The 23906-nt window shown below is 37.4% G+C and overlaps 1 protein-coding gene across 2 annotated transcripts in view; it reads right to left on the bottom strand.

Annotated features, from left to right (window-relative positions):
• Positions 1 to 23906, bottom strand: part of TNPO3 (transportin 3) — an 82871-nt gene that overhangs the window by 27455 nt on the left and 31510 nt on the right. For both annotated transcript variants that reach the window (XM_032869520.1, XM_032869528.1), the window contains 8 exons: positions 16515 to 16658; positions 13118 to 13293; positions 12508 to 12646; positions 10739 to 10885; positions 8482 to 8589; positions 6680 to 6771; positions 4344 to 4483; positions 1584 to 1775 (listed from right to left, as the gene is read on the bottom strand). In XM_032869520.1, the coding sequence (XP_032725411.1) occupies positions 1584 to 1775; positions 4344 to 4483; positions 6680 to 6771; positions 8482 to 8589; positions 10739 to 10885; positions 12508 to 12646; positions 13118 to 13293; positions 16515 to 16658 (1138 nt within the window). The remainder of the gene's footprint in view (positions 1 to 1583; positions 1776 to 4343; positions 4484 to 6679; positions 6772 to 8481; positions 8590 to 10738; positions 10886 to 12507; positions 12647 to 13117; positions 13294 to 16514; positions 16659 to 23906) is intronic.

Genomic DNA, 23906 nt, shown 5'->3' with positions numbered 1-23906 from the left:
TACATTTTTTTTTTAAAGATTTTATTTATTTATTCGACACATATAGAGAGAGGTGTGAAAGAGAGAGCACAAGCAGGGGACAGAGGAAAGGGGTGAAGCAGGTTCCCTGCTGAATAGGGAGCCCACTATGGGGTTCAATCCCAGGACCCTGGGATCATGACCCGAGCCAAAGGCAGATGCTTAACCAACTAAGCCACTCAGGCCCCCCATAGTTATATCTTAAAAAAAAAATTTTTTTAAATAAAAAGTTTTCTTTACTGAGAAGGTATCACTGATAAATGAGATGCCATCTAACTACAGGTTAGGTGTCACTTCAGTATCAAGGTTAAATTTCACTAGAAAATTACAAGATGGCAGAAGTAACCACTAGCAGTAGCTCAATAGTAGGAATATTTGACTCCGATTCAATGTCTTATTATCTGTGCCTATGAATGGAAACAATAAAACCCATGCTACAGAAAGAAAATCTGTCTTGGAAAATGCAAATACACTAGCTGGAAAGGAACTTCATCATAGATATAGGAAAGAACAGTTAGTTCCCACACAAGGTCATCCAATCTAGCCAAGACTAACTTGTTTGCTACTCACAGAGGCTTAAATGATGCCACAAAGGTTGTATTACCCAGTCTTTTATTTGATATATCCTCAATCCCCTCTCACTGCCAGCTGTAAAGATTTCACTACCTCACAGGGCACCTCAATCTACTTTCAGAGTTTAGTAAGAAAGTGTTTTCTTTCTAAAAGCCAGTACATGGGGCGCCTGGGTGGCTCAGTGGGTTAAGCCTCTGCCTTCGGCTCAGGTCATGATCTCAGGGTCCTGGGATCGAGTCCCGCATCGGGCTCTCTGCTTGGCAGGGAGCCTGCTTCCTTCTCTCTCTCTCTGCCTGCCTCTCTGCCTACTGGTGATCTCACTCTGTCAAATAAATAAATAAAATCTTAAAAAAAAAAAATCATTAAAAAAAATAAATAAATAAAAGCCAGTACATGTCAACAACTGACTACTACTCATAAATCTATTCCTTCTTTTATAGGATAATCTTTCAAATATTTAAAAATAGCCATCATGCTTAAAGTCTCTTCTTTTTCCTAGCCCTAATATCTCTAGTTCTTCTTTGAACTTCATCACCACTCTCGCTACTTGCCTCTGAATAGGAAATCACTGAGCGTAAAGCTGATTCGTAATGGTTAAAGAATACTAAGACACCAAGTTTCTATGGACAGGACTGATCCACACAAACTACCTTTAAATTTCCACCTACTGCTTTGGTATGGCAATGCTATTTGGGCTCCTTTTTTTATTCTTCCCCCAACTCTAAAAGAACTATATTTAGTTCAAATGTGTCATCACCACCCCAAAATTTAAGTCTGTGCTATACACACTGTAAGCAGGCTGAAGTAGTTATACAGCCTTAAAGTATTTTAAGAAAAGAGTACATGTATATATCAACACCCTCCCCTGAGTGGAACGGTAAACTTTCTCCATCACTAAGTATACTGCAACTGAAAAACTGGGATATGATTAGTATAAGATAACCCCCCAGAAGGGCTTAGAGATGTTCTTGGTTAATATCTGAAGTAAATACCTTTTAGCAAGCCCACAGCAGCTTCTGGAGACAACATGAAGGAATCAAGGGAACGAGCAATCTCCAGGAGTCCATTAAAGTGCTGAGCCATGTGGTCTCGGCAGACAGAGCAAATGTTATGAATGGCTTTGGCTGCAGCAGAAGCCAGAGGCTTTTCACACAGGCCCTTCATCAAATAGCCCAACACAGGGTCTAAGGAGAGATACCACACAGTAGAGATTACAGGTCTAAAACTCAAGGAAAACTTGTAGATCCTTATAACAGAGGTTTATATTCCTGCCCCCACCCCGCCTTTAAGCAAAAGAACCATTTAAAAAAATGAAATGTGTTCAAACCCCAATATATAAAACATAAAAAAGGAGCTGATCTCACTGACATAGTGTCAGGGAGCCCTGAGTCCTATCTATTCACCTTCTATTTCTTTCCTCATGGCTAGTACTTCACACAGCATAGTTTGAAAACCACGGGTGGATAAGGCCATCCATGTATTAAGAATAAGGTAATATAAGAAAGAATATAAAGCTCAGAGAGCTACCATTATTTATACTCAGAGATGAGTCACTATGTAAAAAACAGCCTATGTTAATCAGGACGACAGTTATCTAAGTGGACACTTTTATACTTGCTTCTTTATAGTTAGAAAAGGCCTTAAAAACATGCAGATTGAGCTTTAGTACTTCTGGAAAAACTATGCTTTACTTTTGTAACAAAAATAAGTGTTCCAAAGAAACTGATCATAAAGGTGAATTTCTATAAAGCACATTCTTCTTATCTTTTACCTTACTTTGTAAAAATCAGAATAATTTTCTATGGAAAAATCACATATGATTAAGGAACACTTTGAAAGTACATCAGAATAATCTCATACCAAACCAGAAAAGAAGTAATATAATAATGTCGTAAAGCACATTAAAACGTTATCTCCATTTCCCATCTAATGACCAATATAATGCCCCAATCAGCATGAACCCCTGGTCCCCTCCACAAAAGCAGCCTAAAACTTTTAAGCTTAGGAATCAGAGGAACTAAGTATAGAGTACAGGGAACTATAATGCTGTAAGCTTCTGTGATTCTCAAATGGGATATCCATTGTTTTAACTATTCTAAAGTAAGTACAAATATGGAGCAATTTGTCTTACTGCTGATGCATGTATTTAAATGAGATACTGCATGGTGGTACTGAGTGATAAGGTTTAACAAACAAACCCGCTTTAGTTTCTTGTAGAAGAATCATTCAGAAAAGAAAGTCAAATGTTGAGATAGATTACAGAAGTAAACAATCTAATCATTAGAAAACAGGTATTCTGAAAAAATTTTTCAATGGTATGTTGAACTTGAAAGTGTCTCAGCTATAATGTGAACATGTCTATCATACGCTCTATACACAGAAATAAGAAAAAAGAAACATCACTTTTTAAGCAACAGTTTTAAAACAATAAAAAAGATCATATGTAAAATAAAATCAAGCTAAAAGTGGGTAATAGATGTATAATCCAGTAATTTCACTATTGGGTATTTACTCAAAAGAATACGAAAACACAAATTTAGAAAGATATACACACCCCTATGTTTAATGCAGCATTATTTACAATAGCCAAATTACAGAAGCAACCCAAGTGTCCACTGAAAGACACATGAATAAAGAAGAGGTATAAACACATGTTCACATACATGTGCGTGTGCGTGAACACACACACAGATATCACTCAGTCATAAAAAAGAATGAAATCTTGCCATCTGCAACAACATGGATGGATCTAGAGAGTATAATGCTAAGTGAAGTAAGTCAGAGAAAGAGAAATACCATATGATTTCCAAAACAAAGGAAAAAAAAAACCAGATTCTTAACTATAGATAACAAACTGATGGTTATCAGAGGTGGGGTGGATGGAGGGGATGGGTTAAATAGGTGAAGGGGATTAAGAGTACACTTATCTTGATGAGCACCAAGTAATGCACAGAACTGTTTAATCACTATATTATACACCTGAAACTAATACAGCACTTATGTTAACTATACTGGAATTAAAAAAAAAAAAAAGATGGTAACATAAGCATAGAAATATATCAAACAATATGATAGACACAAGTTTGGCGGGGAGGGTTCTTAAAATTCTTAGAATGTATCAGTCCTGAATATCAGGGAGGCTTAATATATACTACCTTAGATAAATTATTTACTCTCTTTGGATTTATCTGCAAAATGAGAGAGATAAAGAAATGATTTCTTCCCTTACTTTTGATTCTAAAGTTACTTTGTATAATCTTTAGTTATTTTTTTCAAGCCAATAAGGGCATCCAAAGTTGATATAATTCAACATTCTTTTCATTTTAATTTGTACTTATTTTGTCTCAAATGATAATTCTTGGTTTTTAAAAAAGAGTATTTAATGCTGAAGAAAAACCTTTCCTTTGCTTTAGCCTATTAATAGCATCTAAGTTAGAACTATAGGGAGTCTGATTAATTCAAGCATGTGCCAAAGACTAACAGAAAAATTCATCCCAAAGCAGACTACTAGAAGCAAACTGTTTCCCTATCTAGAGATCTAATCTTTAAAGATCCCTCTTCCAAGAGATGACCAGTTTACAAATGTGTCAACTACGCAACAGCTCATAATACAGTATTTACTCTCACTGTCTAGAAACATTCTACCTACCAAGAAAAATAAAGAACAAAAGAACAAGAGTGAAAGTAAGAAAGGAAGAACAAAATCAGAAAAATCACTCTCAATAGCTGCAGAAGAGTGAGCTCACACATACCAAGGAACTGAGGATTTCGATCAACCACTTCGCTCATCTCTCCAACCAATTCAATGCTGGTGTATCGCACTGCTGTATGTACAGTCTCTGGAAGTCGGACGACTCCTTCTAGGACCTCCACCAGTGTTGGATTGTTCTCCCTAAGTACAAAAGGTAAGTACTCACAGTTACTGATTTCAGAGGTTAGATTCTGGCCTAATAACAGGCTGTAAAAAGACAAATCATTGCTAAAGGACTTTTTTCTAAACACATAACCATTTGGATGAAAGTGCTTAACATTTGGTATGAAAGTTTTTTAAATCCTCAAAAAAAGGCAAAAAGATAGAAACAGCAGATACTGTTTCACAAGAAGCATGCTGCTCCTTAATCTTCTAAATGCCAATAAAGTATCTAAAGACACATCCTGCGATCAGATTATGTTCTTCAAATTGGAGAGGCAGGCATTTACTATGGATGCATGTCTTCTTTTAAAGAATCCATTTTAGTTATTCTTCTAGCTGCAGTACCTAGAACAGTGCCTGGCACACAGTGGGCACTCAATAAATATTGCTGCGTGGCTAAATGAATGAGTGAATAATTCTCACAGACCACTTGCTTATTAGTTCTTCTCCGAAATATTTCTTATAGCTGGATACTGGAAATTTTAAGCACAGGTAAGTACAGGTGGGCCAGCTCACTAACTAAAGGAACAAGAATACAAGCCGCAGGAACAGGTAAAGGTGACCTGACTTGGAACATGAGGGAAAATTAAAGTTAACCAAATACTCTCCATGGCTCCAAGAATTTCTTTTTCCCCTTTCCTTGTCTTTTTTCCACTCCCCCAGAATACTGGCTGAAATTCTTTATGCCCCCATAGTGGTAGGCTATAATACAGAAACAAAAGATGTTTAAAATCTAAATAATGTCCTGGATTAGAGCAAAAGCACTCCATGCTGATGAACTAAGTCTAAGTCTAAGTCCATACACTAAAAAAAATTATAATCATGCAGTTGGCTTCAAATGTGGATTAAAAAAAAAAGCCATAATGTAAAACCTTCTCATTTATGTTATGTTTCCTGAGAGCACTAAGCTAATTTTTGAGACTCTCTACCCATCCTTTTTCACACCAACACATATCAGAATAGAAGTAATTTTAATAATCCTCAGACTATCACTGAAGGTTCCAAAAGATACCAAAATGAATGTAAGAGCAAACAATATGGTATGTAATTCAGGACCAATACATCTTTTTTTTTTTTTTTAAGATTTTTTTCTTTAAAGATTTATTTATATGAGAGAGAGAGAATGAGAGAGCAAGAGAGAAGGAGAAGGGGAGGATTAGAGGGAGAAGCAGACTCCCCAATGAGCAGGGAGCCCAATGCAGACTCGGTCCCCGGACTCCAGGATGATGACCTGGGCCAAAGGCAGTTGCTTAACCAACTAAGCCACCCAGGCATCCCACCCGGGACCAGTACATCTTAATAGAGAAAAGCAAACCTACTCTATTCTCCTTGAATATTTACTGTATTAGAAACAACGTAAGATTTCACTGACTCAAGTCTAAAAGGCAGCTAAGTAAGAAGCACTGTACTTTTCATAAATACATGCCTTAACCATCTCTCTAACCAAGGCTTGGAAAAGAGCTCAGTTGCAGGTATCTGATCACAATACAAGAAAACTTGATAGATATTATCATCAATTTATAAACTCACAGCACGAAGTAAATTCTGTTTTTAGGAATTCATATTAAAATCATAAATAAAATTTCTATGCTACTCAATTAGAAATTAAATTCTGGTAAAAAAAAAAAAAGAAATCAAATTCTAGTAGCTTAAAGATTTCCCATGGCAATAACAAAAATAATAATTGCTCCTTAGATTTTGCTACTCTTTTAAGGTGAAATGGTACCTATCTTGCCTTTCTAAAACTCACAAATGATTCTCTAAGGCAGACAAAACAGAGAACAATATGATGAAGTATTTGTGAGGATCACTTACCCAAGGTCCAAAAGCAGATGAGAGCTAATCAGTGACTATTCAACTGCTTTTAAGCAAGCACCAACAATTTAACAGCCTAACAATTTTTTTATTATATCAACTTTCATAAGGGAGCCTCAGCTGGAAAAATAAATCAGCATTATCTTCCTAACATCAAGAACAAAATAATTTTAACTCTAGGATATGTGGTTATGGGTATCAGCAATGCATGCTACTCTGGAATAAACTCTAGAAGTCAGACGACTAGGCAGCATTATAGAAGTTCTAAGTATTTCCAAACATATAGCACAGGAGAAAAATGGTATAATTTTCCTTCCTTTGATATTCAGAGTTCCCGCAAAAGACTTATTAGACACTCACGGATCAACACTCTTTGCTATAGCAGCCATGATAAAGAGAACCGCTTCTGTCACCTCCCAGGGTGGGTTGCCTTCTTTCAGAGTAGAATATAACTAGAGAAGAAGAGGTGGATTATGGATCCATTAAAAGGAAAACAGAATAGAATTCCAAAACAAACAAAACAAAAAATCCTTTTAGTTAAAATAAATCCAGCCCCTCGTTTCTAAATCGAAGTATCTCTCAGAGCCAGGGGAGAAAATTAACTCCTTTTTCACATCTTCACTAACTACAAGTAACTGCTATTTTAATATCTGAAATAAAACCAGTTAGATTCCCCAGGAATGTATCAAAATTATCATCTGCCCCGACAAAATGAGTATTATGGAAAAGCAAACATATTACATGAGTGTTTTTTTGTGATCCCTACAATAACTGATAAATACATAAATACACTTAAAATTGAAATACTATGTAAATTTCTTATATATGTATTGATTTTAACATTTCTACTGTTTTAAAGACTTATCTGCATCAACACTAGTAGTACAGATTAAATTCTTAAAAAGCAGCTATTTAGAATACCATATCCAAGCAAGGGGAGGAAAAAAAGGAGACCGAGCAGAATACTCAAAGATGCTCTAGTCCAGAAATTTCCCAGCATATATCCATCTGATTGGGTGTTAGTCTAAGTAAGATTTCTGTAGTCAAATAACAAACACTGCTAAGTAAAATAAAACTAAGTAATTCTCTTGTTGTAGGACTTTACCGAACCTTTAATACACTGTTTAAGTCATTTCCCAATGTTAATTGAGGATTCTCCCCTGACAAAGAATATCTCATATGACTGGTGTTCCACAGAATACATCTTGAACAACACTGACAATTTAAGTAAATTTGTAAACTGAGATTTGAAGAACAAGTAACTTGCTCAAAGCCACATAGCAAATGACAAAGAGCTGAAATGTGAACACAGGTCATCTGCCTGTGATCTGGTGATCTCACTGAATCTGCTTTCTAAGAATCTCCAACCCTTGGTAATTAGATCAATAAACACACTTTGTTTAATATGAAGAAAAACAGATATAATTTAATTAAGACTTTCCAAATCAGATTATACCCCCAAATATACAAAATGGCTGGGTTACCAAAAAAAATAAAATAAAATAAAGGTTAGTTCGGTATTGCTGATAAAGTATCAAAACTACTGTATTTCTGAGCTTAGAGTGTGATCTAGGAATATGAAAACTGCCTGAAATTATGCTAACGTTAAGTGATGTGGAATGGTGATGATTGCAACCTTATGAGGTAAAATATTACTCACTGTCAGGAAAATCACAGGACTATGAATCTTCTACTCTAGTATAGTCACCTCTGGGATGAAACTGCACAGGAATCTAACCATAAGTGTGGACAAAGGAAATGCCAAATAACTAAGAGAGTTGCCAGGATTCGGTACATAATTAATAAAGCAGAAAAACTTGCCTATTTTTCCTGGCTAGGTCCAAGTTCCCTATAAATACCTTGGGGTCTTAAGGTTTATCTATGATTTTCCACTCCGACTAGACAAGCAGAACAGCTTTCAACAGCAAGAATCATAGGAGTAAACCATAACTGAACCATCCACAGACTGCAATTGGCTTGCTTGTTAAGATAATAAATAAACCAAGCTACTATATGCCAGGCAGTGTGCTAGGCACCTGCATATCTACTGTCCCAATGAGCCATTAAAATTTAAGAAAAAGGTGGAATATTTATAGGAGACACCGAAGTGAACAAAACTCAAGTGATCAGTAAAACTGGTAAGAATCTCCAAATGGACTTACCTGAGCAAAACACTCCATAGACCCAATCAAGAAAATCAAGTCTTTCACCAGATCTGATACCCTCATCCGAAACTCTCCAAAGTCATCAGTCTCCTCAGGAACCCCCTCCTGAAATTTCAAGTCAAATAACATTTCTTTTAAACTTATCATAAGGCTTTAACAGACCTCTATAAAAACAAGAATAAAGAAAAAGCCATTAAACAGTTCAGTCCCAATGAACAAGAGATAAGTTGCCTAAATCAAAGGTTATTTTAATATACAGGGTCTCTTAAACTTTTAGGTATGTCAAGTCAATACAACCTAACCTCTACCTTTACTATGAGAAACTGTTCTTCCTTTTCCCTCATATTTCCAAGCCACACATTGCTCTGTTGTTGAAAAATTTGAGTGGTCAGAGTGGGAAGTAACCTGGAAGAGGTGATAACTTAAGAGTTTCTAAGTTTATCTTATTTTTAGTACTGAATATGCCCCTGAAGCTTCATGGGTCAATATTTACCAGAATCAGTAATTATCACAACAACTAGATTCAGAATAGAATTTTAGACTTTTAAAAAGAGTATTATATAGGTAGACAGATATATAAAAAAACACAAGTATAGTACAACTTAGGTATAGGTATACAAATAGTCAATATAAAATTTTCACCTTTGCCAAACATTTGAAAATTTTCATTAAAAAATATAGAGATTGGGGTGCCTGGGTGGCTCAGTGGGTTAAGCCTCTGCCTCGGGCTCAGGTCATGATCTCAGGGTCCTGGTATTAAGCCCTGCATCAGGCTCTCTCTCTGTCTGCCTCTCTGCCTACTTGTGATCTCTGTCAAATAAATAAATAAAATCTTTAAAAAAAAATAGAGAGAGATCATTTACATTTCATGCTTTCAATTGGGAGATGGTTAAGGGCATGTATAAAAAGCTTTATCCATGACTATCTGGAAAACAGCCCTAATACTACTGAGAACTGCTGATCTAGTCCAAACTCCTTGCTTTAAGATGAAGAAATTAAAGTCAGAGAATGAGAAGGAAATGATGGCTATCCTGAGATAGGGAATTATAAAGTACCCCACAAGGACACCTGGGTGGCTCAGTCATCAAGTATCTACCTCCGGCTCAGGTCAGGATCCTAGGGTCCTGGGATTGAGCCCTGCACTGGGCTCCCCGCTCAGTGGGAAGCCTGCTTCTCCCTCTCCCACTCCCTCTGTTTGTGTTCCCTCTCTCACTCTCCTTCTGTCAAATAAATAAAATCTTAAAAAAAAATAAAATAAAAAAATATAGCACCCCACATATTACAAAGCACTCATATATCCACAAGTATAAGGAACTGCCACAAGGGAACTGGCAAAAGAAGAATGGGATCAAGCCAAGTACAGCCAACTGAAAGCAGAGGCCCTACTTTTATTTACCTATCAGGCTTCCATGTAAGATGTAGATGAAGACAGAATTCCTCAGTTAAATAACAAAAAAATAAGGATGAAAATCCCTACACTAGACCATCACTAAGATTCTTTGAAGATGCAAAATACCATGAATCAACAATGTTAATGTTAAACTGAAGAGAACAGAAACAGTTATAGTTTTCACATCAGATCTAATAGTGAGCAATGAGAAAAAACTCTCTTCAAGTCCTGAGTAAGAAGAATTAGAACTAACCAACCAATCAAAAGGATGCTGTAAGATTTAAGAGACTAAGCAAAGAACGAAGGTTAAAGGGTTTTCTAATTGACTATTTTATGGTATTTCTAGTATGTATTCTTCTAAGCAAGTAGATTATTTCTCTATATTCTTTTTTTAAAGTTGTTTCTTTTTTTTTCTAAGGTTTTATTTATTTGACACACAGAGAGAGAAAAAATTTGCTAAATTTTTTTCATTTAGCAAATAGCATTGCTATTTCAAGTCATTATTTTGCATAATGGTCCATCAAGCTGCAACATCCTAATTTATGTAACTCTTCTTACATTGTTGTACGTGAGTTTACCCTTTTTTTACTTTACAGATAATGCTTTATACCTAAAAGAGCTATTTTTTTCTCTTCAGCAGAATTATTTAAGGTGAATTTCTAGGAAAAGAACTTACTTCTTTCTATATAAGCCTTATACTCACTCTTCATTACACTGGTGTTGATTTCTTTAGTGTACGCTACACAGTGACAGAAAACCTGCAAATTCCATTAGCTTTATTTTCTTACCTTTTTAGTTCATTTTTAAATTAGGACTGAAAAGAGTAGGAAATTAAGATCTGAAGAAGTGGAGAAGGGAACTTACATGGTCTGGTTCTAGCTGGCAGTGTCGAGCCAAGGCGTGAAGCAGCCTCTGAATGTAAGCTTTGAAGATTCCATGAATAACTTCATCATTAGTTTTGTACAAATGCTCCCCGAGTCGGTACCAAAAGTTAAAGGAAATTTCTACTACCTGTCAAATTGAAAAAGAGAAAAGGAAAAGAAAGTTAATTTTTGATTCAAAGAAGGAATGGCATATAAAGACAGTTTTATTAGTAGAACCATACAGGAAAGAAGACATAATCTAAAATAATACAAGTAGAATCGGTTAAGAAGCCACCTGTTCTCTAGCAGATTTATTACTATCCTACCCAACTATCTTCCGATGATAGGCCCCAAACTCCATTTACGATAACTGGGAGTACAGTCCCTCTTTAGCTGATAAGTTCTCCAGCAACAGAAAGGATTCTGAATTTAGAGAAACAGATACAGAAATGGGAAGTCTCTTTTAAATATTTTTTTCTCAAATCAAAAATCATTTCATGTTTGAGATTAAAACACCTCTTGACAGGGTCACCTGGGTGGCTGAGTCAGTTAAAGGGCTGCCTTCGGCTCAGGTCCTAATCCCAGGGTCCTAAGATAGAGCCCCACATGGGGCTCCCTGCTCAGCTGAGTGTCCGCTTCTTCCTCTGCCCCCCAACCCCATGCTTGTGTTCGAGCTTTGAGATAAATAAAATCTTTCTTTAAAAAAGAAGAAAAAGAAAAAATACCTCACCTCTTGACAGACAAACCATCTGCAAATCCCTGAACATACCAACCTTGTATCATTTTTACTCACCTACTTTCCTGAGTGGGACTGAAAAGGAACAAAAAGTCTGGGACTTTATCCACAGCTTATCTTACTTATTGCACTATTTAAAGGAGTGATAATCATTACACAGTGTACACTGGGAGTGCTACTCCCAGAAATGTTTTGTGTTTCATCCAAATCTAGATACCCTCATGAGATCAAGTCAAACAAATAAACATTATTTGAATGTTTATTATTTGAATAAGAGAAAAAGAGATACAGGGCTGTACTCCTCCCTAATAAGAGAGGCCTATCATCCTTTTCCCATCAAAGATCCAAAATAGACCTATTTAAAATAACCCAATTTGGGAGTTCTTTCTCACTTCTTAACTATTAAGAGGAGGTAAAACTTCTTGAATACACAAGAGTTTAAAAAATCTAGCTTTTTTTTTTTTAAATCTAACTTTTTAAAGAGGTAGGGTGTTGTAGAGATTTTGGAAAAGAGTAGACTTTTAAATCCTTTCAATCCCTTTCTCATTCCCATTCACAATTTGGAGAAAAAATTCTGGGTATTAGGACTGGTACAGTTAAGATTTTATGTGGTTTTGTTTTGTTTTTAGCTACAACTACAAAGTTCCAAAAAGAATAGCTGGACCTAGAGAGGGGGCTCAGTTAAAAGGTAGGAAGCTTTCTTCCTAATGGGTTCCCTGAGGTGCCGATAGCAGTCAGCCCGGCTAACTGGGTAAGAAAATAGAGAATAGAAATTTTTTTTAGAATTAGAATATTTCTAATTTTTTTAGAATTAGAATATTTAGAAAATAGGAAAGATTCTATAGAATAGAAAAACCCAAACATAATTTAAAAAGAAAAAACTAATACAGAGGAAACCATCACATCACACTAATTAAATATAAGACTATAGTCTCCCACAAATAAAAAGCTATGACACAAGGTGTCAATGGAATATAGGTAATACGCAGCATACAACTTAGAGAAAAATGGGTTTAGCATAATATAAACACTACCTCATACTGAGGATGTCCTGCACAAATAAGCAGCAGTTCCAGAGTTCGTAGGTCGCCAAGACCTTGGCCTGGAGTACAAACAATTTTTTCAAGAAAAGTTTCACATAGTTCAGTGAAAATACGGCAGTAATTCAGAACTCTGCAGATGAAAGAGTAATGAGAGCACCGAGTCAGAAATCTGTATATGTACATACTCACAGACATACTTAAATAAGTAAAAGGATCCTCAGCCTAAGGGACATGTAGTGATTATTAGCTACGCTGTATCAGAATCTCTGTAACAGCCACCTTTCCTTATCATATATTTTTATACATATAAGCAAATGACTCATAAGTCAGTTCAAATTCTCAATTACTAAAACATATGAATAAAATCCTTATCAAATTACACTTGATACTCCAAAGTTCATCCCTAATTCTTAGAGCCTTTTCCTTTGTGAGTGGAAAAAATTACTACTTTCTATGATTTCAACCTCTCCTGCATCCATTTTAAACTCCAGATTCAGTCAAGAACAGAGCATCTTTAGAATGTGGTGTCTGTATTTACCCAGAATCATTAAAAAATCATGAAGGATGGAATCCAGGGCTACTGCCTTAAATAATCACTCACTTGTCTAAATCTTCACGTGCCACAGCCATGTGATAAGCAGTCTCCAATGTTAGGACTCCTTGAAAAAGCTGCATGGCTAATGGCAAGTTAGTCTCCACATTCTCAATGGCATAGAGAGCTGAGCACACACAATCTGAAGCAGCTTCGTGTAGGTTGGACGAGGTCTTATCCTGTTGCTGGGAAATGGCAGGAATAGGGAAATAAGATGTATGATCATTAAGCTGAAAACCAAGTACTAGCAAACAATTATAGCCTGTTTCTGAACATGTACTTTAAATGCATAAAGCCTAAAAGGTCATGGCCTTCAACCAGATAATATTCATCAGTCTTCCCTATTTCCCTATATGCCAAACAAATCAGCCTTTTTGTACCCCTTTCAGTCACATGACTTCTAAAATTCCATGGTTGTTTTTTTTTTTTCCCCCACACCAGCCCCTCCAAATGTAATGCAATGTGTTCCCTACCCTGTTTTAGTCTGTGAAAATCTTTCCCATCCTTTTTTGATATTCAAATACTATTTAAAATGAAAGGGTCTGGGTTGTCTGGGTGGCTCAGTTGGTTAGGCGCCCGACTCTTGGTTTCACGTCATGATCTCATGGCTTGTGGGACTGAGCCCCACGTTTGCTTCCACACTCAGTACCAAGTCTCCCTGGGATTCTTTCCCACCTCCTCCCCCTCTGATCTTCCCCTCACTGGCACACATTCTCTTTCCCTAAAATAAATAAATAAATATTTTTTTAAAAAATAAAAAATAAAATAAAATGAAAGGGTCCAACAAGTCTCAAATACTCACACCTACCTAATATATCAACATAATATTTCAGAATACCAAGGTTCAAAAGAGATTCTTAAAGCTTCTGGGAATGAGAGAAGGTAACTTTGAAAGGAGCAAATCAGTTATTTAGATTCTCATTAGCAATGATGCCTGCCAGTAGATGAGAGAGAAAGACCTTGGAAATCTTGAAAGAAAACTGAACCTAGAACTCTATACCTAGTTAAACCACAAGTTAAGAATAAAAGCAAAATATAAATATTTCTCAGGAATACAAAAACTCAAAGTTTATTTCCCACATATCTTCCTGAGGAAGGTATCTGAGGACATTCAAAGAAGTTAATCCAATCCGGAAGCATAGTAAAGAGAAGTTTCAGAATGACAGCTGGAAAGTAGATCTCAAGAACAACTGGGACAAAATGGAGTAGAGTTCAAACAGCGAGACCTTCAGGGTTTCTATTTAAAAGAGTACAGTTGAGAGAATGGATAAATTTAGTGAAGGCATATTAGTCTTTTATGAAAAAAACAAGGACATTTAGAATCGTTAGGAAGGAACTATACAAGCAGGGTTGGGGAACACAAGGATAAATGCAAATTATTCATTAGATTATTCTTAGGTTTACAGGTGGATTCAAAAATACTTATTATTATTAGTCTGTTTTAAAAAGTTAAGTAAATGGGGGTGCCTGGGTGGCTCAGTGGGTTAAAGCCTCTGTCTTCGGCTCAGGTCGCGATCCCACGGTCCTGGGATCGAGACCCGCATCGGGTTCTCTGCTCAGCAGGGAGACTGCTTCCCTTCCTGTCTCTCTGCCTGCCTCTCTGCTTACTTGTGATCTCTGTCTATCAAATAAATAAATAAAAATCTTTAAAAAAAAAAAAAGTTAAGTAAATGTCCATATTTATTCTTTTGTATATATATCCAGCATTACATTTGTAAAAGCCTTAAAAAAAAAAAAAAAAAGAACTATGGGAGAAAAGGCTATATATCTGTAACAGAGATGTGGTCCAAATATAAAGCAAACTAAAATATGGCATGATTTTGAACCACTGAATGCATGTAAGAATGAGAATATATTTGACTCTGACTCTAAAACCACACTTCTGTTAAGTGGCAGAGGAGTCCTGACACTGGATCAGTGGAGAAGATAATATAATCCTGTCGCACTAGTTCGCTTGTTCCTTATCCTTATCTTAATTCCCAGAAGTAACCACTGCATTGAGTTTGACATGTATTCTAAGCTGCCCTCCCTTCATATGTAATCAGTCATAGTCATAAATTTTTAAAAAGATTTATTTAGAGAGAGAGAGTGCACATGCACGAGCAGGAGGGGCAGAAGGAGAGGGAGAGGGAGAGAGAGAATCTCAAGCAGATACCCCATGGAGCACAGAGCCCAAAGCAGGGGTCAGTCTCATGACCCTGAGATCACAACCTAAGCTGAAACCAAGAGCTGGCTGCTCAGCTGACTGCACCATCCAGGTGCCCCTCATATTCATAAATTTTTAAACAAAAGTGGGATATTAATTTATTTATACTGGCTACTCTTCCAAAGACATGAGACAAAGACAGTGAATAGCAAAACAATTACCAGAGTCTAACTTTTCTGTCTTAGCTCCTGATGCAAGAAAGCAACATAAATACATTAACAACAATGAAACACCGAAATGCCTCCTAGAAGAATGTTTTCCTTTTCTTTAATTCACAGCGATATCAATCCATTATCCATTATCATGCTACCATCTTCTAAATAACAGTGCACCAGCATATAACCAGTACACACAGAGCTTCTATATTAATATGACTTCATGGAAGGAGACTATCCAGGAAAACGAGACAATGTCACTCTCATCTCCAAAGACCTGATCAATATGTGCTTGAGATTGCTGTTTCTTGTTCTAAAAACTAGTCTTATTCTATGCACTCAGTCCTATCTACCAAGACAAAAGAATGTATTACTAGATACTATTATTTTAAAGCTTATGGAAAACATGCCCAAGTATATAAAAAGATACTACTTTTTATCCCATTTATCTAAAAAGCCTCAAATCCAACCTGTACATACCATGATGCTTAAGTAAACTATCACAACTACAAAGACAATATTCTGATCTGTAATTGTCTCAAAGACCCAATGACCATTATTCTATTTTTATTTTTTTATTTTTTTAAAGATTTTATTTATTTGGTAGAGATTACAAGTAGTCAGAGAGGCAGGCAGAGAGAGAGAGAGAGAGGAAGCAGGCTCCCCGCTGAGCAGAGAGCCCGATGCGCGGCACAATCCCAGGACCCTGAGATCATGACCTGAGCTGAAGGCAGAGGCCTCAACCCACTGAGCCACCCAGGCGCCCCCCATTATTCTATTTTTAAAACAAGAAAAAAACCCAATGGTTTTTTACTTGTTTAATATGTAAATCATTGATCTACATGTAAAACTGCTTTCTTATTAAACTTAATTATACTCATACCTTCATTTGATACTTGGTAACAAGGAAGAGACACTGCCACTTTCTTACTATACACCTTTCAATCACTATATAGAAATCTGAAAACACTACTATGTCCCAGAAGGTTAGTTACTACTGTGACTACGTGGTAAAAATACTTTCATAAACAAAGCCATTACTTACCAAAACCTCAAAAAGGAGTGCTAGTAACTTATTGTTAGCCATGAAGTTACTGTCCAAAACTCCTAGGTTAAACCAACTTCCTAAACAGCGAAAGACCTTCATAAGCATTTTCTCATCTGTTCCTGCTTTTTCTACACAGGTCATCTGAAAAGAAGGAAAAAAAAGGTAAAATAATGCCAAACTTTATATTTAAACCATTATTACAATCACCTCTCAGGTATAATAATGAGAAGGAAAATAATACTAACAGTTAAGTGCTTTCTTTCTTTCTTTTTTTTTTTTTTAAAGATTTTATTTATTCATTCGTCAGAGAGAGAGCAGAAGCATGGACAGCTGCAGGAAAAACAGGCAGAGGGAGAAGCAGGTTCCCTGCTGAGCAAGGAGCCCGATGGGAGACTCAATCCCAGGACCCTGGGATCATGACCTGAGCCGAAGGCAGACCCTCAACAGACTGAGCCACCCAGACATCCAAAAAGTGCTTTGAAAGTACCAGATGGTGCTCTCAATACTCTTAATTCATTAATCCCCACTAAAACTACAGTCAGGTACTATCTCCACTTATTCAACTGGGAAGTGGAGTACACAGAGACTGTAGACTTGCCCAAAGATAGTTCTGTTTCAGAAGTAAGGGTTTCTTAGATCCCTCTTCTGCATTAATGTAATCTCACCGAAGAAGTACCTTAAAGTAATATTCATCTACACAGTTGATTTTATAGAAAAACAAGATAGTCCTACTACTGTAATTCCCCATATGAAAAGCTGATGTTTCAGCTTCTGTGCTTGAATACTCCAGCAAATATACCATTCCACAGAAAGTGACACTACTATAAATATGGTAGGTTGATAAAAGAGATAAAATGAAAAGTCAGATGAAAACTCAGTTTCTCTTTGCGAATTGTTTATGTGATGTATATTTTTTCCAAAGTAAAGTGTAATCCAACTTTTTTGGATTTAAAAAAATGTCTAAAAATAATTTCTACAAGCAATGGGTCAGAAACATCATAATTGCCGTGGGGTTTGGGAGGCCTGTGGTGGAGGCATGGGATTATAGAATCCCACAGTGATCTAAATGTTGACTCTTATACTTCTAGGTAGCCACGCTCCTCCTATATTTACTGTATCAGGCTATTATGATTACGTTCTTCTCAATTAGTTTGAATTGTACTGAACTGAATTGAAATGAAAGAAGAAAAACAAGAATGCTTCAAGTACATTCATGGCAACCACACACATACTTGAATCTCTGAAGCTCTGGATGTGAAATTACACAACTGTTTTGGCCTTTATACTTCCTGAATGACATTTCAGTTTACTAAGATATGATGTTTACAAATGGAAGGACCAGACCATACATTCTAAACTTCTGACTCAAACTTAGGAACAGAATTTTGGAAAAAGCCTACATCTAAATCTAATTGCTTTGAAGAGAAAAAAAATTCTGCTAATTAAATCAAACACATACCATAAAGCTTCAGAACTAAGAGAACGTTACCTTGAGTTCCTTTTTAAAAACTGTATTGTTAAGAACTCTGTCTCTTAAAACAAGGCCTCAAAGCTGAAATATAAATGCCAGAAGAGTTCCCAGTAAAAATACAGCAGAGGTAAATAAGAATAGATCTTGGATTAACAAAATGAAGAGTAAATGAAGGGAGAAAAATATATTAGAGGACAGGCTCAAAAGTTCAACACAATGTTTAGGAAAGGCTCCATTCTAATAGACCACAAAAGTATAATACTGACAAAATGGGATGGAATAGAATGAATAAGAGGAATGTGGGGGAAACAGCTAGCCTATTTCCCATGGCAATTCTGGACTATTTCATTTTCTGGGTTCTGTAACATGACAAGCTATAGGACAGAACTACAGACCTTATTAAGTACCGCTGGGACAAATTTTTCAGATTTCATTACAACAAATCAAGCTATTGCCTGTTGTCAATTATGAGGAAGTGTTAAGTCAAGCATATGCCTTGGAAGTCCAAGTGGCTGCTGCACTTGACCACTGTGCCAGTAATGATGCCTATGAGGACTGCGGTATTGACCGGATTCTTTTGGCTTCACTTCAGTCCTTACAAAAAGAAAATAACAAGCTCAGGTCCCTTAACTCAAGTCATAGTCTGAGAACCAAAGCTTCCACAACCGCTCTAAATGAGGTTCTTATTTTGAGTAGCTCCAGGGCTGATATTCATATGCATAATTTGTGTGGCTTGCTAAATTATAAACAGCTGCATTCACAATCTCAACAAATTTCTCATGTGAAACTTAAGAAACTGTAAAACATGGAATTCTGAAACTTGAAAAAGCGACATCTGGTGTCTGGACCCTAATGGAACAGATAATCTTGAACTCCCAAATTACTGAGTCTCTTACCAGTAGATGTAGTGTGCCTTCCAGTGTCCGAGAAGAATAGGCTTCTTCAGTTTGAAAGCCCTGTAATTACCTCCTCTGAGACAAGTGCCTTCACAGGGGATGGGATGCCCAATCTCTTCAAGACTTACCACAACCATTTCCTGTGCCACCACAACTATGGCCAAATCTTAGCATCTTTCAGGGGGGACAGGTATATACAAGAGGAAATAACTTATCAAGAAAAATGTAACTTTGCTAACATGTATTTGAAGAAACCTGGGGAACATACATGGGAATGATTTTAAGGGTATCGGACCATGGGAGACTGGAATATACCACTAACTTGAGTCAATCTCATTGACATGAATGTACTTCCTAGAGATTCTGGATTTAATGAGTACATGGCACCTCTGGGAAGTACCCAGGAAAATGAAGAGTACAGATATCTAGGATCTGGGAGCAAATCTGCACTTTCTTTTGATTATTCTTTTGAGAAACACCTTCTGGCTTGCTACTAAACCTTGGTAGAAACTGAACATCTATCCACAGGACATCAGGTGATCACAAGGCCTGAGCTTCTCATCATGAACTGAGTACTGTCTGAACTACCTAAATATGGGCATGCATAAAAGCAACCTATCATCAAACACAAACGGAATAAAAGAAACTGAGTTCAAAAAGGTATAAGAAAGCTGCATGCACAGGTAGGTTAGATTCCTTTGACAAAAACTCTTCTTGCATTGATTCATTTCCCTCAATCCGTGCCTACTGCCTCCTATCTCCTGGATGTTTCTTACAACCTAGATAACTAAAGAAGAAAACTCAAGCCCAAATTACAGAATGATGTACACAACATGCTGGTACCACCTGAAGGTGGACTGCTGCACAATTACAGACCCATAAGGGCAGTGAAGGACAGTGAGAGACAGTGGTTGTAGTGAAAGGACAGTGGTTGAAGGAAAATCCTAAAGGGCAGAACTTCAAGCAATATAATTGGTTGTCCACCACGTATGGAGTGAGAGGTGACCCAAAACATGGATCTATACTTATTTATGGACAATTTTCAATGATTTGGACGACCAGATATTTGGAAGAAGCATGATTAAAAGTTTGGTGACAAGGAATTCTGAGGCAGAAGTATGTATGAATGGTATATAAATAGGCACAGGCTGTGGAGAAATTTCTGTCCTGTGCGAATACCCACCAGAAGATATCCACTACAGAGGAATCTTTCAACGACAGATGGACAAAATGAGAAACTCTATAATTGCAGCCTCTTTCCCCAGCCACCTTGCTCAAGAGGCTCATAAACAAAATGGCCATAGTAGCTGGGATAGAGGTTACACAAGGATTAACAAGGACTTCCACTAAGTAAGTTAAAAACTAATGATGAGTGTCAAATCTACCAGCAGCAGAGACCAATACTGAGTCCCTAAAATGGCACCATCTACCAAAGGACCAGGCTGATTGATTACATTGAACTTCTATCACAAAGGAAGCAGAGATTTGTATGGAAAAACAAGACTCACAGGAAGAAAGAGACTTACATGCTGGATATGGATTTGCCTTCTCTGCTTTCAGTGCTTCTATCAGCACGGTATTAATCACAGGCTCACAGAATGTCATATCCAATCATAATGGCATCCTATGTAATCCAGGAACTCATATCAGAATAAGGGAAATACAGTAATGAGCAACTCTGACCTCTGTTGGAGATTTTGGTCCCCAAGGAAGGAAAGCTTCTACCAGGAAATATAAACATGATGCAAGTGAACTGGAAGATAAGTCAACTACCTGGACAATATGGGCTTTTTATGCCACTGAACCAATAGGAAAAAAAGGGAGGAGGGTGTTAATCTCTAAGATGGGAGTTACTGATCCCAGTAACCAAGGAAAAACTTGAGTTCCGGGGTGCCTGGGTGACTCATTTGATTAAGCGTCTGTCTTTGGCTCAGGTCATGATCCCAGGGTCCTGGGATGCAGCCCCGCGTTAGGCTTCCTGCTGTTTCTCCCTCTCCCGCTTCCCCTGCTTGTTGTGTTCCCTGTCTCTCTCTGTGTCAAATAAATAAATAAAATCTAAAAGAAAAAAAGAAAAACTGAGTTCCTCCTACACAATCGAAGCAAAGAGTTCTCAGTGTGGAACCCACAGAATTTTCTAGAGAGCTTCTTAGTACTTCCATGCTTAACAATAAATGTTAATGGAAAACTACAGAAGCAACAACCCAAAAAGGCAGGATTATTGAGGGCTCATACTCTTTGGGAATGAAAGTTAGGGTCACTTCAAAGAGTAAAGAACACCAACGAGCTAAGGTTCTGACCAATGCAGGAGTCTTAGTCCATTCAGGCTGCTACAACAGAGTACAATAGGATGGGTGGCTTACAAACAACAGAAATTTATTTTTTACAGATTTAGAGGCTGGGGAAGTTCAAGATCAATGTACCCCCTAGATCCAGTGTCTGGTGAGGACTGGCTTCTTGTTTGATAATCAAGGACCTTTCATCTATGTTTACACATGACATAAGAAGGAAGGGAGCTTTCTGGGCTTGGGGTCTCTTTTATAAGGACACTAATCCCATTCACGAGGGTCCCATATTCATGACCTAATCACCTTCCAAAAGCCTCTTCTAACACTACAACGTCAGGCACTAGGTTTCAACATATAAATATATAAATTGGGGCTGGGCACACACACAAATATTCAGTCTACAGCAACATATAAATTTTGGTGGGGGGAAAGGAGAGACACACAGATATTTAGTCTATAGCATCAGGGGAAAGATGAAATGAGTTCTGCAAGAAAGCCATACATATGAATTATAGAACTCCCGTGATAAATACACACATGAGGGCTGTAGTGGCTTTGCATATTTCCTCTTTGCTTGTTATGCCATTGCATATGAGTGTTTTTTTTTAAGATTTTTATTTATTTGAGAGAGAGCATGAGAGAGAGAGAAAGAGTGGGAGTGCACACAAGCAGGGGAGAGGAAGAAGCAGACTCCCTACTGAGAGCAAGAAGCCCAATGTAGGCTTCAATCCCAGGACCATGAGATCATGAACTGAGCCAAGGCAGATGTTTAACCAACTGATCCACCCAGGGGCCCCTGCACACGAGTTTAAATGTATGTAAAAGAGTTAACCAAACAGAAAGCTAAGCTAGTCGAACAGGAAGACTAAGGCTGGCTATAGATATATTGTGTCCCAGCACCAAATTCACCCTTTTAGATTACTCTGTAAAAATGGCCCTTTAAATTAATTTTTTCCTATGCCAAGCAGCACTGACTTTTTGTCAGAAGGCCACAGGAGAGAAACAAGAGGAAAGGAGTTCTGCTTCCCAGTGGTTAGCGTGCTCACTTGGTAGCCTTCTACAGAACGTGCAGCTCCTCTAGCCCCAGACTCGTATTTCCTCTGGTGCCTGCCTCCTGCAAGGCACTGGCCACCAGCTTCCCTGGCATTTCCCCCACTCTCTCCAATGGATTTATAGCAAAGTGCTTCTGGCTCCTAAAGAATTATTTCTCCAGCACCGGATTCAGTGTGCTCAGTTTCTCCAGTGTCTGCAGTACATAGTGGCCAGTGGCTTCCTCTGGTACTGCCACACCAAGGTGATTTCGTGGCAAAGAGACACCTTCCCTGAATAGCTTTCTGGGCTTCTTAGAAGACAGATTTCCAGCAAGTTCAAAAAGACTAATTTTCAGCAGCACAGAGTGCCAAAATGACTTCTCCACAATACTGTGCCTTCTCTAAATAGGGTCTGGATCTCAGCCCTGGGAGGGGGTAACCTCCTCCTCTCTTGGGAACCCTATCTCAGCCTTGGGGTTAATGTCTGCTCCTTCTATCTGTTTTATGCCTATATTCTTTAGAGCTCTCTTTCCTTCTTACTAGACAATCCCTCATCACTGTAACCTCCTGTTAGAATTAATCACTCTTTATATTAAACACTCCTACATGCTACTGTGTGGTTTCTCACTTCTGACTAGATCCAGACTGATACTAAAAGAAACCAAGGATTATAGATCTGGGGCAAGGAGGTACCAAGGTGAGTATTAGTAATTTTTTTGTTAGGAAGGAGAGAAATGCTCTAGTGGCCAAAGTTATAATATTTTAAGCATCAAAAGAATGATTTTACTTGAGACCCTAAATCAATGAAAATCCCTGAGTCCTAACACTCCATAAAGAGATGTCAGAAAAAAACAGTGACACTTGAGGCAGGTTTAAATCAAAACCTTATTTTGCAAACAGGAAATTAAAAAAGAATTTAAGATTTATAGTGCCTTTCTAGTGGAAGAATGCCAGACTACTCACAAGAATGCCGACTAATACATACACAGAAAAAATGACAAAATTATTAAAATATTATTTTGTAAACCATAATGAAATTATTAAGACAATGATTACCAACTAGAATTTAAAATCCTTAGACAGGGGCACCTGGGTGGCTCAGTGGGTTAAAGCCTCTGCCTTCGGCTCAGGTCATGATCCTAGGGTCCTGGGATCTAGCCCCGCATTGGGCTCTCTGCTCAGTGGGGAGCCTGCCTCCCTTTCTCTCTCTGCCTGCCTCTCTGCCTACTTGTGATCTCTGTCAAATAAATAAATAAAATCTTTTAAAAAAATAAAAATAAAAATAAAATCCTTAGGCAAAAGTTGATATGGAATTGAACACTGTTATTCTACAAACTATCATCATACAAATTGCATTGTAAGAAGGAAAACAAACTTTATAAATGGAAGAACCAGACCGTCATCATCCTAATCTAGTTAACCCTAACATCACTAATGGAAGGTCACCCAAAAGTATTTTCTCTTCTGACAGGATGCCACGTGAGATATCTATAATGTATTCCAGTAAAAAATGTTTAACCTTTTGGGGCATCTGAGTGGCTCAGTTGATTAAGTGTCCGACTCCTGATTTTGGCTCAGGTCATAATTTCAGGGTTCTAAGATCAAGCCTAATGTCAGATTCTGCGCTGGACATGGAGCCTGCTTTAAGAGTCTCTCCCTCTCCGCACCACCCCCTTAAAAATTAATAAATAAAATTTTTAAAATCT

Source organism: Lontra canadensis, unplaced genomic scaffold (assembly GCF_010015895.1).
Source record: "Lontra canadensis isolate GAN:19392208 unplaced genomic scaffold, GSC_riverotter_1.0 scaffold2, whole genome shotgun sequence".
Taxonomy (NCBI): Eukaryota; Metazoa; Chordata; class Mammalia; order Carnivora; family Mustelidae; genus Lontra; species Lontra canadensis.
This window is presented reverse-complemented; position numbering and strand designations above follow the sequence as displayed.